The 15532-nt window shown below is 43.6% G+C and overlaps 1 protein-coding gene across 3 annotated transcripts; it reads left to right on the forward strand.

Moving 5' to 3' along the window:
* Positions 1-457: 457 nt before the first annotated feature.
* Positions 458-15091, forward strand: zc3h4 (zinc finger CCCH-type containing 4). 3 transcript variants are annotated; one of them, XM_084350036.1, is made up of 14 exons: positions 458-768; positions 5943-6246; positions 6390-6500; positions 6655-6856; positions 7021-7199; positions 7442-7538; positions 7663-7799; positions 8019-8135; positions 8793-8904; positions 9109-9218; positions 9440-9909; positions 10072-10394; positions 10516-10764; positions 10991-15091. In XM_084350036.1, the coding sequence occupies exons 1-14, from the start codon at positions 689-691 to the stop codon at positions 12694-12696; spliced, it is 4197 nt and encodes a 1398-aa protein (XP_084206162.1). In that variant the 5' UTR covers positions 458-688; the 3' UTR covers positions 12697-15091. The 3 variants fall into 3 exon arrangements, with proteins under 3 accessions (XP_084206162.1, XP_084206163.1, XP_084206164.1); XM_084350037.1 differs by having other exon boundaries at positions 10075-10394; XM_084350038.1 differs by lacking the exon at positions 458-768 and adding an exon at positions 797-2054.
* Positions 15092-15532: the final 441 nt, after the last annotated feature.

Genomic DNA, 15532 nt, shown 5'->3' on the forward strand with positions numbered 1-15532 from the left:
CGTAATTAACCTACACACAGCAAACCTTTCTTTATTGTATTTCTGCATAGCCTCCTACAATATTTGGCCTGGGAACCTGACATTTGCTTAGTCCAGTTGAACTTAACCAGTCTACCTACTTTGCTTACAAATACCACACCACCAACAACCACATTTTATTCGGCCAAAAGAAGTTGCGATCGCATTTGTGGTGGATAAAATGCTCTTCAAGTGTGCTTCAGATTAGACTGTCTTATTTTACACGAACATCATGCCTAATTAAGCTGTAATTATTCGAATACTCTGTAATCACTATTTGGTCTGCAAGTGCACCTGCGAGTCAAACTCGGGGGCTGACTTTACCCTCCGCCATCCCCATTCGGTAATTTCCGTGAGAAGCGTACAAGAACGTTATTCGTCGTGACGTCATTCTCGGAGAAACCCGCCCCCTTTCTCCTAGGAGAAGACTGTCGGCCATTTTAAGTTCATCAGTCGTCATTTCACATCGCTACAGTAGGACGGAGAACGTCAGGACTCACTTTCATCATATTTCTCTTACAACTGTAGTGGAGAATTGCCTACTATGAACAGAAACTCTTCCTAATATCAAAACAAGTAGATCCTAGTGAAGTGACGCATAAGCCAGTAGATTCCAGTGTCGAGTTGTACTTTTTTGCACCTCAATGTAACGTAACGTTAGCTAGAGGAAATGGCTGTGGAAAGCATGACTGTCCATCCAAACTCCCCAACTACCAACCACGAACACAACAGTCTCCTGACTGACGAAAGGTCGAGTAATTCTACAGTCATATTTAAATGAAATTATTTATTTGTCCTGTGCTTTTACACAAAAAGCCCGGGGTTTCTTTTTCTTTTTCTGTCAGTGGGATTAAACTCGCCTTTTCTGGAAAACGAGTACAGAGGTAAAGAACGCCATGTTGACACGACAACGCCAACTGGGAGGCCAAATATCACCTGGGATAACGTTATTCCCTTAATTTTTGTTACGTTATCACAATCAACGATCAATCGACTCAAGCCAACTTGTCTGAAGAAAAGACGAAGTCGAAACAGCTGATCAATCATACTTTCACCGCCATTCTAGCAAATTCAACGGTTATAAAGCCGCGGTTAATTATTTTCCCATTGTGAAGAGCAGTTTACTAATTTACGTTAATTCAATTAATTGTGTGGGTGTGATAATTATTGTAATGCAACTGATGCGAAAAGTCCAAACAATTGTCTTTTGCTAACGATGGGCCTACCTTCAGGCTAATTTAGCAGTGTTAGCTTGTTGGCTAATGTGACCAACTAGCACAGTTGGCAAGAGGGAGGCTAGGCTAATGGCTAATGGTTTTGTTAATAGTTATTTGCTATTCATTGGCAATCCCAATAGCTGCATTATCGAATTAAATTTAGCGGTAACTAACACTGTCAGACCAGATTGATGAATGTTATTTGATCAGTATGGGCTAGTAAACTATTTTATCATCCGTTTAATCCAGTGTAGCTAACGCTAATCGTGTTGCCAACGTGAAGCAAGTTGTCGTGCTCTACGCACTTTTCAATTCTATTCAAGTCATCGTCTTTCTGCCTAAATAGCACTGGGAACAAAGCTTATTTTGACTTCCGAGCACACTTTAACGATTGCTTTTTCTTCCACTCATTTCTTTAATGATAACTATATTCAAAGTGTTGTTTTTTGAAAGTTATCGACTAATCCGTATTGTTCCCCGTTACATTTGCTAGCTTTTTAAACGCGTTTGTGCTGCTTGTCGGTCATGGATATTTGTGTCTAACATATCACTTATTATTCACAGTCGTGCCCACACTGACTCGTCCCAAACATCCACAAAAGTCCCCAAAATGTGCAAAACGTCTGCAAAGCATCCCAGAAGTGTTTCAAGTCAAACACAAAGCTCCCTTTTTCCACAGTCCCCAGTTGGCAAATTTGCTGTATGTTACCCAGTTGGCCCCAATTCCAAAACTCACAGACCCCACTAGTGTCCCAAAAAGGTTAGCGAAAAACCTTTTTCAATGGTTTTGAGTGCAAAATGTGAAGAAAACCTCTCACAGTAAGTATTCCCCATTTTAATCATGGCCCTTTGCTTACAGAATTAATGAAGTTATGGACTCAGCTGAGCTAATAATGTACCATAATGCATGGTAAATCCTTTCATTCAACCATCTTTAATAGACCAGAATAATATTGTTCTCTGTTGAACTTTTCACAGTTGTCTGCTAAGTAGGTGTGTGGAGAAGTTTGAGCATCAGCTGGCTGTAGTGTTGATGGAAATTTGTGGAAAATTGATTGGCATAGTTTACATGGACGACAGACCTGGTTTTTACTGTTTTAGTTGTCAGCAGTATATTGACACTTTGGTAGGGATTAATCAATAACTTTTTGAGTTAGTAACTGTCTTTCCTCTTCACAGATAAGTAAGCATATGTTTGTGTTGGTAGACTTAAACCACATTAACTCTTGAGTTAACTCTGACCAGACCTGTTAATTTCTTGGCTGAGAGAGAGAAGTTTGTACTGGAAGTTGTCCTCCTCACTGGCACATTGTTGGCAGCAGGTGATGTTTGTATAATATGGACAGGCCAGTGAGGCCATCAGCTTCTGCCCATAGTGAATCCCCGCCACTCCCTTTCCATAGCAACCTGCTTCCATAATACAGCCAAATCCCTGTACGATGATAGAGCCCTCCACTGTGTTAGGGGAGTTTTCCTTGTTGCAGGTCTGTGTGCCCTGGTCACACAGGTTTTGAGTAACGGGCCAGCTTCATAGCATATGCCAGTAGTGAGGTGGAGGAGTGACTTGGCTGCTGAGATGATACCCCTGTTTGTGGTGTTGTATGAAAGCCAATAGCTGGTGCAGGACAAAGGACCTGTTAGAGGTTCGCAAAGTATTTGAGGCTGTGTTTGAGTAAAATAGAAAAAGAGTTTTTGGTATCTGATACTGAACTTTTGCATTGAGCCAATATTTGCCAAAACAGTGCATAATCTGTATATATTAATACTTTTGAGGCTGCTTTGCATAGATTGAGTGAGGACAAATGGTAAACGAAACTGAGAAACTATTTTCAAGGTGAGTATAGCAAGTTTGGGATTTTGTTATGGCTTTTGGTCAGAGCAAAATCAAATTAGCTCAAATATGAGGACCAATTTTGTTGTTTATTCAGGGTTGTGCTCCAGATGACAGGATTCTGTCCTTGGAGCAACTCCAGTGTTTAATACGAGGGCCCAGTGTAAATACTAAATTAGATTACCCAATTATTTGGTTAACTTTGCTGCATAAAACCTGGAGCTCCCTCAAATCTGGAACAAGGACTGACGAAGGGAGATATCTCCGGGGTTTATTTAGCAAATTTATCCAGATGACTTGGTAAACTTACCCCAGGGAGCATTGTGCTGATAGTTTCTGTCTCTGTAGTGTCCTCAACCTCACATTGTGACACTGTTATGAAATAATGATTTTACAACGTTGTGTGCTTTTAGAATTTGTTTTTGTTTTGTTGCCGGGATTGAAACCCACTAATGTGTAGCATTCACTGGTAGCTCTGTTAGCTGGAATCTAGTTTCTGAATCTGATGAACATTTTATTCGTGACACAGCTCAGATTATCAAGGCCGGTTATCTGCTCTCCCCACATGAAGCTGACATGCTGAGGATGTGGTGGGGTTTTGGTACACGTAGAGCGCAGTTGACATTTTGCTTCACAGCAGGTCGACTAAACTCCCCACCTGCCTTGTCTCAGTTCACACTGCATGCGCTTCGTAGGACAAAACCAGTCTTTGAGTAGTCAAATATTGTAAGGCAATGGAAAAGTGGAGTGGCCTCTGGCCTCACTCCCAGGCTCCTGCAGACAGTAGTTGTCAGCCTACTTTGGGTGTGGGACTTTGTGGGAGAGCCAGGATTGAATTATTCAAATAGGGAGTGTCAAATATTACATCTCTTCAGATACATTTCTTGACTAAATTTTCACCCCTCCTCTTGCCCTTTCCATAAGTCATATCACATAGTTGCCAGTGAAAATGGCAGACAAACAATGACCAGTCCAACTATGTCAGGAATGTGTATGGTCAATAGTTGGATGGGATCTTGTGCTTGGATAAAACTGGCATTCTGAGAGTGGTGTCAAAATCATCAGTGTTTTTGAAATTTTGATTAATGGCAGCTGGAGAGATTTCCCTAGAGAGGATGTGTTACCTTTCTCTCCATTGCTGTTGAGCTTTTCAAAACCATGTCCTCCCTTCCACTTGTCCTCACTGTGTTGCCTGCACTCTAACCCTCCCCTCAGCCACCAGTCGCTGCAGGAGGAGGCCTTCATGTGATCCATGTCAATTAGGATCTCATGGTTTTGCTCATGTTGGCTCATGTGAGGGTCCTCCCTGGTAGTTAACGACAGGAACAGCACATGAATAATTCTGCCTTCCCCCCAGGCTATGGGCATTTTAGGGGTTTGAGGGGTTTGTACTCTAAAACCCAAATAGTACTTTTTTGCCAGAGGAGTTTTGCTTTCTCACCATTTAAAACAGGAGCAAAAAATCCATATACACTTGTGCAGAGTTTTATGTGGTGTGGTTAAATCTGTCTAGAAAGGTGTTTATGATGTTGTGTCTTGAGAAGTTAACTATGCATGTGAAATAGTGACGTGTGCAGAACGTACTGTATAGTACTCTCCATTAGATGACTTGACTTATTTTCCTGTGGCAGCTTGTTTGACTGATGACATTGACAGTTGCTTAATATCTTCAGAGGTCAGTTTTACGTGATTCCATGTTTCATTTTTATGTACACTTATATGTGAAGTAGAGGCATCTGTCAAAATGTATTCACCAATAGATTAAACAGGCTAACACCTTTGAGAAATAGAGGAGCTGTGTAAATACACCCTGCAGAGTCATAGGCACACATTAAAAAAACACAAATGTGTATGTTATGCCCCCTGACATGAATCGCCAATCGTGTTACACCGGTAATACATAGTCAAACCAGTGTTCTCTTAAAATATAAAATACATAGCCTGATACTGTGTGTCAGAAATCTTCATGACAGAAAGCAAAAGGGGCTAACAATCGCACATTGTTAGTGGGCCCAAGGCCACAAATTTTTACCTAGTTTGATTTTCTTTCTTTACAATAACAGTTAAAAGATATTTTCTCACATTAGCTCTTACAGTATTTATATTCTAACTAATTTTTAGCCCAAGCGATGGCTCAGGGTCGCAGTTCTGTTAAAGATATAATATGTAACATGTCTGCATTATAATGTCTCAAACTGACTTGACCTTTGCTATATATTTTGTTGAGTGGCTATCGCGAATGTTTCCAACAAACTCAGGGAAATCCATAATTTTATTCAAGGTAAAGGTGCCTTTCATTTGGTCGCCTGTTACCATAACGAGTGGGGAAACAGATGCTATGTCAAAGAGTGAGCAAGGAAATCTACGAACGTGGCTAAACCTGGAATGAAACTTTCTTACATTACCTCGTCCATGAACATTTCTGATCAGGTCAAAGCAAATAGATTTTCATCAGCAGGGGTGGTTGTATAAGATTGAAGACAACAACTCCCATGGTCCCATGCGACATCGCAACGCCATCAAACCACATCTATCGTTTTCATTGATTTGATACATTTAAAATGCCAAAATGTTTGTTGAATCCTCTTAAGAAAACAACTTTCGTAAACACTTTGACAAATGCAAATAATGCGCCAGTGATGTGATGTCTGATGTTAGATTTTAGTCAACCCTACAGAGCCTCTGTACTTGTTTTCCATGAGATTCATCTGCGACAGCTGAAAACAAACCACTTATTGTCACTTTTTAATTTATTTTGTTATACATTCATCATTTATAGATTTGTGTCCTAAAACTTGAGGCTGTCAGACTGACCCACGGCCTATGAAGAGATGTGATATGTAACTTCTCTCCATGTGTGTTCTTTACATATACAGGCCGGAGGATGGAGAGCTGGAGGAAGGAGAGTTGGAAGATGATGGGGGAGATGTGGAGCATGAAGAAACGGGTGGAGGTACGTCCGCAGCAGTAGGAGGTGGAGACGGGGGCGATGAAGCAGGCGGAGGAGGTGAAGCAGCAGGGGAAGGGACCGAGGAGCGGCGACGGCGAAGCAGGGAGCGCCACGGCAGCAGCAATTCGGACGATGAGAGAGCCCACCGTCGCAAGAGAAAGAGGAAGAAAGAGAAGGAGCGAGAGAGGGAGAAGAGGAGGTCCAAGAAGAAACGCAAATCCAAACACAAAGTAAGAATGTTGACAACTCTGGTGCAGAAATAGACCCATCTACTTATGTGCTGCCATCTGTCTTAATCTATAAAATGATCGTTTGTCAGTGTATCTCTACCATCTCTTTTCTGAATATATCTCTCTGTTTTGCGCTCCCTCAGCGTCATGCATCCTCTGATGATGAGCACTCGGACTTCAGCGATGACTCTGACTACAGTCCCAGTGAGAAGAGGGTGAAGTACAGAGAGTACAGTCCACAGTACCCCCCTCCTGTAAGTCTCAAGCATCTTTACATATGCATCTTAATTAGATTATTTTTTAAGTGCCATATATCAGCAGTCCTGACACATCAGGTGAACTTAAACAATATCATATTGTTCATTTTTGTGGAAAGTAAAATCACCCTATATGTCTACCTGTCTCTAGTCTCATGGGGGCTACGGCGGCTCAAAGAAAGGCAGCTATATGAAAATGGACAAGCAGAGCTACGGAGGCTACGATGACTATGAAGAGGACAATTATGAAGGAGAGGAAGAAGAGGAGATGGGGGACGAAGAATATGACGACTTCACCAAGGAGCTCAACCAGTACCGCAAGGCCAAGGAGGGAGGAGGTGGCCGCGGAAGAGGTGTGTACATTGCAGTCAGGCTAAAGCTGTCATTATCTGGAGCTTGCTGTTTTACTGAATAGTTTGCATAGTTGCGGACAGACAAAGGAACTTATTTGCAAACGTTTCTTAACATTAAAAATTCCACAGATACAATAACCAACTTGGTCTTTGTGTCTCTGCAGGCGGTAAAGGTCGTATGAAGAACCAGAGAGGTCGAGGAGGAATGAGGGGAGGGAGGAGAGGAAGAGGGGGAAGCAGAGGAAGAGGAGGTCGAGGTGGAGGTGGAGGTGGAGGTGGAGGTGGAGGAGGAAAGATGGGAGGAGACAACGATGATGGAGACGGCTATGGAGAAGAGATGGAGGTGAGGGTTTAGAATTCTTTGTCCATTTACTTTGGTCAAAGTACATGAAACAAGTTGTTATTCTCCTGCTTTATTTTGTGTATTCAAGCATATTTCAGATGGAAAAATTCCAGTGAACAAAAAACTCTCTGTTATTTCCTCATTTGTATGTGTTTATTCTGGGTTAGACAAACATGGAATATCTGTTATGAAACAATACTTGTGTATCCTCAAGTCAGTGACACTTGAATCTGTCCTTACAGTATGGAGATGATGACTACGACAACATGGGGGATGATGACTACGATGACTACTCAAAAGAACTCAATCAGTACAAGAAGTGCAAGGACAGAGGCAGAGGTGAGTTTGGACTTCTTACTACTTACCATTTACTTTGATACCAGTACCTGACAGTGTTGACTCTCTTTGTTGCTCAGAATTTAACTCAATGTCCCCCTGTCTTCAATTTCTGTTTCTGCACCAGGAGGTAAAGGTGGCCGCGGGCGAGGGAGGGGTAAAGGAGGGCGTGGTATGATCAGAGGAGGAAGAGGTAGAAACCGCGGCAGAGGAAGAGGTGACATGGGGATGGATGACGACAACAACGGCGACATGGACAACGGGGTAAGGCTTTTGTGAAACCAATCTGATAATCCAAAGTGTGTTCTTGCAAATAATCAATGCAGACAAGCAAAGGCTGCTTCACTCAGTCAGGTGGACAAATTCCTTTATATTTATTAGACTTGAGGAATAAAATGATATGAATCTTCTTTCTTATTGTTTTTGCTTGACACTCTTCTCTCTCCTTTTGTTAATGTGTTGGTTTGTGTGTATGTATTTTAGGATGGAGGTGGAGGAGGCGATGGAGGAGGACTCGGGAGAAGGAATCAGAATGAGAAGCACCAGGATAAGAAAGGAAAGGCCATCTGCAAGTACTATATCGAGGGGAGATGCACCTGGGTAAGATGGCACTAATTTTCACTACTTTTGCTTTAAATTTGTATGTTGACAGAGTTTGCACTGTATCTCACATTCTTTAAGTGCTACATGTTTTAAACGATCTTTTTTCCTTTATACCATTCAGTTGCTTTTCTGAGCTGTCAATGCTCATTAAAAATCCACTGTAATTTTAGATTTGTATAGTTTTGTTGGTCTACATTTCAATGATTTGAAATGTTTTTGGTAACTCAAATGCGATACAGATTCCCCTAAAAAGCCTGGAATTTGAAGTTGTTTGCAAACCAGTTTTGGTCAGCATCCTAAAACAGCTGCAGGGCCATGACCTCAGGGACCACTGTGGCCTAATATGTGGTTAAACTGGAAAGAAATGACTCTCAAAGAGAACTTTGAAGAAAATCTGGCCCCATTGAACTGGAGCAAGATGAAAAGATTGTGTGAAAGTGTGTTTAAGCTGCCAAAAAATCCCGAAGGCACCATTCTACATGTAATAATGGGCAACAGAATACAAAAACAAACCCCAAAGGAAAATAGTTGACATTTTGTTGTTTATTTTATCCTTTCTTGATGTATCATTTCTTTACTTTAGCAACTCTCTCACATTTGTCAGTCATGAGCCGTCAGAATCACACATTCATTATGACCTTTTTTCCTCTCCAGGGGGACCACTGCAACTTCAGCCACGACATTGAGCTGCCCAAGAAGAAGGAGCTGTGCAAGTTCTACATCACTGGATTTTGTGCCAGAGCTGACCACTGTCCTTACATGCATGATATCCTTCACTAGTGACCACACAAAGAGACTCTTTATAAGTACAAGTGTATATGATGTATACCTGTTCGTATATCTCCTAAAATTCCATTATGCTAATTACACCTAACTGAAAATGTGACAAGTTTGCATTAATCTCAGAATTCAAATGAGGAGTTTTCTGTCCATCGTCTCTGTGAGTATTTCTCCTTGACTCCCATGCTACGTGAATTCCCTTGTAAGCTGTTCCACACCACAGGGAACTGTGTCAATAACGATGAGTGCATGTTCTCCCATGAAGCACTCAATGATGACACACAGGAGCTGCTCAACAAGGTAGGGTCCTCAAATACTGTATTCAATTCTGAAAAACATTTTTCAGAAGTGTTGTACATACATTCAGGGTCTTTAATGATCCAATATACAGTGAAGCGCTTTATTATACATCTTGTTGTTGAAAAATTGTCAGTTATCATTTTTGATGTTTGATTACGGAAATGTCTTGAGAAAATGTTTCAGATGAACTTAACTGGATATTTTTGTGACATGTTTTCTAGATGCTGGCAGAGGATGCAGAAGCTGGAGCGGAGGATGAGAAGGAGGTTGAGGAGCTGAAGAAGCAGGGCATCAACCCTCTCCCCAAACCTCCTCCTGGAGTTGGCCTCCTCCCTACCCCTCCTCGGCCTGTTCCTATAGATGCCAACACAGGGGCTGGGGATTTCGGCGGACCTCCACCGGGTGACTTTGGGGGACTTCCTGGACCTAACCAGGGGCCAATGCCCAGTAAAGGTCCCCCAGGACCAGGGCCTGTTCCTGGGCCCAACCCCTGCGCTGGTCCCCCTGTGCTTGGCCCTGAAGGAAATCCCTTCCAAGGTGGGCCACCAAATCCTAACTGCCCTCCTCCTCCACACATGGGCCCTCCACCCCCTTGTGGTGGAGGAGGAGGTGGCGCAGGGAAGAAGATCCCCTCATTGTTTGAGATTAAAGTTCAGCCGACAGGACAGCTGGCTCAGAAACTGGCCGTCAGGTAAGAGAAGGATAAAATAATCATTTCATATTCACATCTGTAGAAAATTAGTAACTCAAAAAAGTGGATTTAGTGCTAAGTTACTTTTTAACTCTTCCTGATTTCAACCTTTTAAGATCCACTCTGATCTGAATCTTAACTCCTGTTCTCGTCCTCGATCAGAAGCCAGACTCCCAGTGGTACCCAGGGTCAGGCTTCATCTCCTGGACCCCAAGGGGCCCCTGGTGCCCCTCCCCCCCGGTTCCCTGCCCCTCCTGGCATGATGTCCCCCGACATGCAGAACATGGGCCCCAACCTTGGGATGAACCAGGGTCCCCCCAACATGGGCCCTGGTGGACCGCCCATGATGGGAGGATTTGCACCAGGTGACGGCCCTCCACATGGGGGTGCTATGCCTCCGTGTCCTCCTCAGGGTGGAGGAAACTTTTTCAACAACTTCTTCAATCAGCAGGACGGTATGGCAATGGAGGGAGTGGTGCAAGAAGGTGAGAGTGAGTTTCAATGATCAAACTAAATAATTAAGAACTGAAAGAATAACAAGTTGTAGTTCGTAGGGGATTGTTGCAAAGAGTTTCTGTACTGAGTACACTCGCTTTTCCTTCTCAGGTGACAACTACCAGGGTTTTGCTGGCATGGACGAGAGAGGAGGAGCAGGGAAATTTGGTAATCAGTCGGGTGGTCAAGATGGCTCTGCTAATGGAGCATCAGCCAATCAGGGAGGGATTTCTGTGCCTGACTTTCTGCCTCCAGCACAGCGTGTCCTGTTCATGAGGATCCAACAGAAGCAGCAGGAAGAAGAGGAAAGAGCTCGCAGGATGGCCGAGGGAGGAGCAGAGAAGAGTAGAGACACTGAAGGTAAATCATCTACACCTGCTTGTGTCCAAACTGTTAGAAATTCTTTGGTAATAAGATGAGACTTTATTTATCCTGCACTGGGGAAATGTAATTGTTACCAGAGTTCAAGAGTCACAAGCAGAGGGGGAAAAAGTAATTGAGTGAAAGATAAAGAGGAAACAAAATAGAGCAGGACTTCAAAATAACAAAAAAGATGCCACAAATCATGTCTGTTGTTCTTTCATAGGTGACTCAGGGAACTGGTACTCCAGTGAGGATGAAGATGGCGGTGGTAGTGTGACCTCCATCTTGAAGACGCTCCGTCAACAGACACAGGTGCCTCAAAAATCTGATGGCCCTCCAAGTGACCCTCGCCTCCAGAAAGCCCCCCCGGCCAGCGCTCTGGCTCGGCCAGCGGACCCCCGCTTGGCTCGGGACCCACGCCTGGCGCGTGCTGCAGAGTCAGCTCAACTCTCTGACTCCACCCACTCTATGCCTGCTCCATCTTCCTCTGGACCGCCTGCAGACCCCAGGTTAGCCCGGCTTACAGCTGCTGCATCAGCTGGATCAACGTCCCTCTCACCCCCTGCTGCTAAACCAGAGCCTCCTCTGGTCTACAAGCCCCCACCACTCACAGCTCCAGCAGCGGATGAGGAGGAGACAGAGCGAGTTCTGCGTGACAAGCCGGTGCCGATTCCTCTGGACCCGCTCATGGGTATGGCTCTGAGAGACCCTCGCTCGCAGCTGCAACAGTTCAGCCACATCAAGAAGGATATCCTTCTCCACATGCCGGCCTTCTCCAAAGCCATCACCTGGTCGCCTGAAGATCTCCTTCCCCTCCCTATCCCCAAGCAGGACCTCCTTCCGCTCCCACCAGGCATCCCTTCTGTATCCTCCATAGACCCCCGTCTGTCTCGTGCTCAGCAGCAGCAGCAACACAACACATCACTCCCTCACTCACAGCCTCCCCCTGTACAGCCTCCTCCCTCCTCGGACCCCCCTGCTCCCTCATCCTCCACCTCCTCCCTCCCAGACTTTGAGCTGCTGTCTCGTATCCTGAAGACTGTCAACTCCAGTCCGTCCCAGACTCCCTCCCCTCCTCTCTTACCCCCCCCTGCGGCCCCTGTGGCTCTACTGGGCGCACCTCCCCCCGTGCCTCCTGCACCTGCAGAAAAGCCAGTAGACCCCCGTGTTGCCCGTAAAGTCCCCACAGACCCCCGTCTCCAGCCTCAGAAGTCTGCATTGAAGCAACCATCCGATCCCACTCCTACTCCTGCCTCCTCTACCTCTCCAGCAACAACATCTAGCTCCTCTCCTCCTACCATTGCACCCTACGACCCCAGGCTGCTCTCTTCAGGTGGGGCAGGGCGCGGTGTGGGAGCTGGGGCACCAGGGGGAGCCAGCGTCCTAAGCAGCATTAGTCTGTATGACCCTCGGACTAACAAACCAGGCAGCCCTGGTACCAGCAGTGGCTCTAACAACTCCCCCAACTCAGCCAGCACAGAGTCCAAGCCCAGTGAGCCCACAACGACTAAACCCAAGTCAAAGGAGCCCCTGTTTGTTCGGAAGTCTGCGTTGGACCAACCAGAGCCAGAGAAAAGTTCAGAGCAAGGGACTGATCGATACAACAGCTATAACAGGCCCAGGCCCAAGCCTGCACCCTCGCCTAACTCAACAGCTCAGGGAGGGCCAGCTGCAGCTGGAGCAGCCGCAGCTGGAGGTCAGGGTGCTCCTGGAGCTGCTGGGGATCAGGGGCCTGCTGGAGTCCACAACCTACCAGTTTCCTCTCTGTTTGGTGTTGTGAAGCAGGCAGGCAAACCAGGTGGGACGGGTAGCCCCTTTGGAGGCAACAGCCCGGTGCAGTCTGAGCAGGCAACCACAGAGCAGGACAACGCCTCGCTGAAGGAGGTTTTCAAAGGCTTTGACCCCACAGCCTCCCCCTTCTGCCAGTGACCCCCCGAACATTAACCAAAAGCTCAGCTGTTGGCTTGTTATAACATTTTTGGACACTGAGCAGATCAGTGAAGAGAAAGTAAAGCGCACTGAGGCAACTGCTTGCAAGACTGGTTAAGAAGACAAACTTTTGTGAACAAACTGATGTCACAGGACATATTTCTCTCTCTCACACACACACACACACACACACACACACACACACACACACACACACACACATCGCATTGTTGCAGATTAAGATTCTATAAAAGACTCTTGGGTTATGGGAAGGGTTTAAAGTTAAATCTCTAAAGCTCTATTTTAAACAGACGTATTGATGTATAAATAAATGTATTCTCTTCATCTCAATGCTTAATGAAAACAGTTATTCAGACAGCAGCAAGAACACATTTCTATGAACATTTTAGCTTCATCTTTTTTCATTTCAGCTCCTCTGCTCAGTGCTTTCCTACAGTTGCTCCTCATCTTTAAACCGTTTGCGTGTTTGTTTTTTTGGGCCGTCAAAGTTGACAATGCTCTTGGCAACACGTGAAAAGATGGGACACATCTAAATTTTTTCCAACAAGATATTACTCATTTGTGGTGTTTTTGTAATCAGATGCATAGCACTGAGGGAACTCCTTCAACACTGTTGCCCATCAGAAACAAATCATCCTCTTTATCACTGCCTTTGCATCACTGTCCTCTTTAACCTCCTTTAACAAACTGTTCATTTTTGTCAACCCATTGCATTCATTTTGTCATTACGAGTCACCATGTCTGCAGAAACGAATACCTAAACATAAATCTATATTCTGTTTTTTTTTAGTATTTATTTTTCTACTTCTTTGCACTGTCAGTTTGTCCTCTGAGGGCTGTATTAATGTTTTTAATGTCTGTAGCTCCTCCACCTGTTCATATACTGTTTCATTTCATGTATTTAGCTCTTACCCACAACAGGTAACTTTATGACCTGTGACCTCTCAGTACTGCCTGTCTAACCACTAGTCCACTATCGTTCCTTTTCCCACCGATTAGTTTTCACATGAACACTTTGTTTTATCGGTTTGTGAAAATGAAGAGCCTTTAGTTCATAGGTGACCGCTTCTTTAAGGTGGAAGAGATGTAAAACAGACCCCCGCAACCCTGTCAAGAAGCAGATTTTAGCTGGATGGTGGTGAGCCATAGCATCTGCTGAAAACTTGATTTCTAAAGGTTCCAAGCCCTTTTTCACCTTGTTCAAAATGGGACAGTTCATCAAGCCTTTAGCTTTTAGTTTTGTTTTTATTAACTGTCAGTTAAGAATCAAAAGAGAACTAACAGGACAACACTGCAGATTTCTGCGATTGTTTGGTAGAACAGAATATTTTGCAGCCTTGCAGCATAAATTTATCAGCTTTTGGCTCCAGTGGCTGGTGACAGTGTGACAATCATAAACTAGACTTGGACCTAAAATTCAGTTAATGCATGAATTTTGCATTGATCTGTGCATTAGAGGTGTTTACACTACTGCACAGATTAAAAATGAAGTGCACACTGCATAGTGGAGGATGGATTAAGAGTTGTTTCAAATGTTTAAATATTTTCATCTGAACCTCCCTTCTTAGGTTCTTCCCCTCAGAGTAAACAGTTCAAGTCAGAATTTTGTACAGTGTCTGAATCAGGGTGAGGATAAGCAAGTGATGTCATTGGTCGGCTTGTTTGAAAATCTTTAAATGTGGGGTCACTGTCCAGGAGCTCATATAAGTTTTTCACTTCCAGAAGGTTAAGATTGTACAACAGCTGTCAGGATTGTTGACCGTCTTGTGTATAAATGTTGATCATTTTAATTTATTTTTTATACTTGGGTAAATATACTTCCTCACTTTACATTTTTTGAACTGAATCATTTTATATGCCAGGAATATGTGATTATCACTCACTACTACAAGATTAGTGGGACGTTGGCAGCCTGTGACAGTGTGAAAAGACGAGAAAGACGTATTTTTTATTTGGTTTTGTGTATAAAGATTCAAACTAACAAAAAAAAATCACCTTAACTCCCTCCTGCCAGGTCATGAAAAAGCCTGTTAGGAGGCTGAGTTTCAGCTATAGAAAGTGTGAAACTTATTGTTGATTTGTTCTTTCCTTCATGGCTTTGTTGTTTTATAAGTTAGTTTTTTTTTTCTTGCTCTGTAAATTTGACCAGTATCCTGTCTTTGGAGGAGTGGAGTTTTCTAACTGTACACTGTAGGTGAGGTTGTCAAAGTATTTAAATAAAGTTGATACATGATCAACCAGTTAAAACTGTTTTCTGTATTTTTATTACCTCAGTTGATTCATTTGAACAGTTTTCTATCTGCCGTGGTTGTGAGGATGTTTTGTAAGCTGAATCAAAATGAATAAACATGACCGGTCGTCTGGCGTCATCTCAGACCAAACATTGCATTTTTGACCTACTTGCAGTCAGAATCTAAGAAGAACGATGTGTCTATCTTTGATACATACAACAATTTTCTTTTCTCTTTGCTCAGAAACAATCCACCCAAAATCAGCTCGACTGATTTCTCCAAAACATACTTTTACAGGAGAGCCTTTCCTGATTTTACTTGACTTTCCTTTTTTGTCTTCTTGTTTTTTTTTATGTTTTCTTTTCTTTTAGTTTTAAACCTGGTAATTTTATGACTTACCTGTTTTATTTTACTGCCATTGTGAAGCACTTTATAACATGGACTTTGAAAAGTGCTCTATAAATAAAGATTATTATCATTTTACCTTTCTAGTGTGTGATGAGTATCTCAGCCTCACGATGGCAGTAGTGTGACTATAAACTTGTAATCTTGTAATGTTGTTACAGTCTGTTGGCAGTAGAGGC

Source organism: Pagrus pagrus, assembly GCF_965226575.1.
Source record: "Pagrus pagrus genome assembly, chromosome: 4".
NCBI lineage: Eukaryota > Metazoa > Chordata > Actinopteri > Spariformes > Sparidae > Pagrus > Pagrus pagrus.

Bases quoted from the DNA above. Each gene is read 5' to 3' on its own strand.
- zc3h4 (XM_084350036.1), top strand. From the start codon at position 689: ATGGCTGTGGAAAGCATGACTGTCCATCCAAACTCCCCAACTACCAAC. The intron at 8,905-9,108 runs ATATCCTTCACT...CTCCCATGCTAC, and splicing joins CCACTGTCCTTACATGCATG to GTGAATTCCCTTGTAAGCTG. The intron at 10,765-10,990 runs GTAAATCATCTA...GTTCTTTCATAG, and splicing joins GAAGAGTAGAGACACTGAAG to GTGACTCAGGGAACTGGTAC.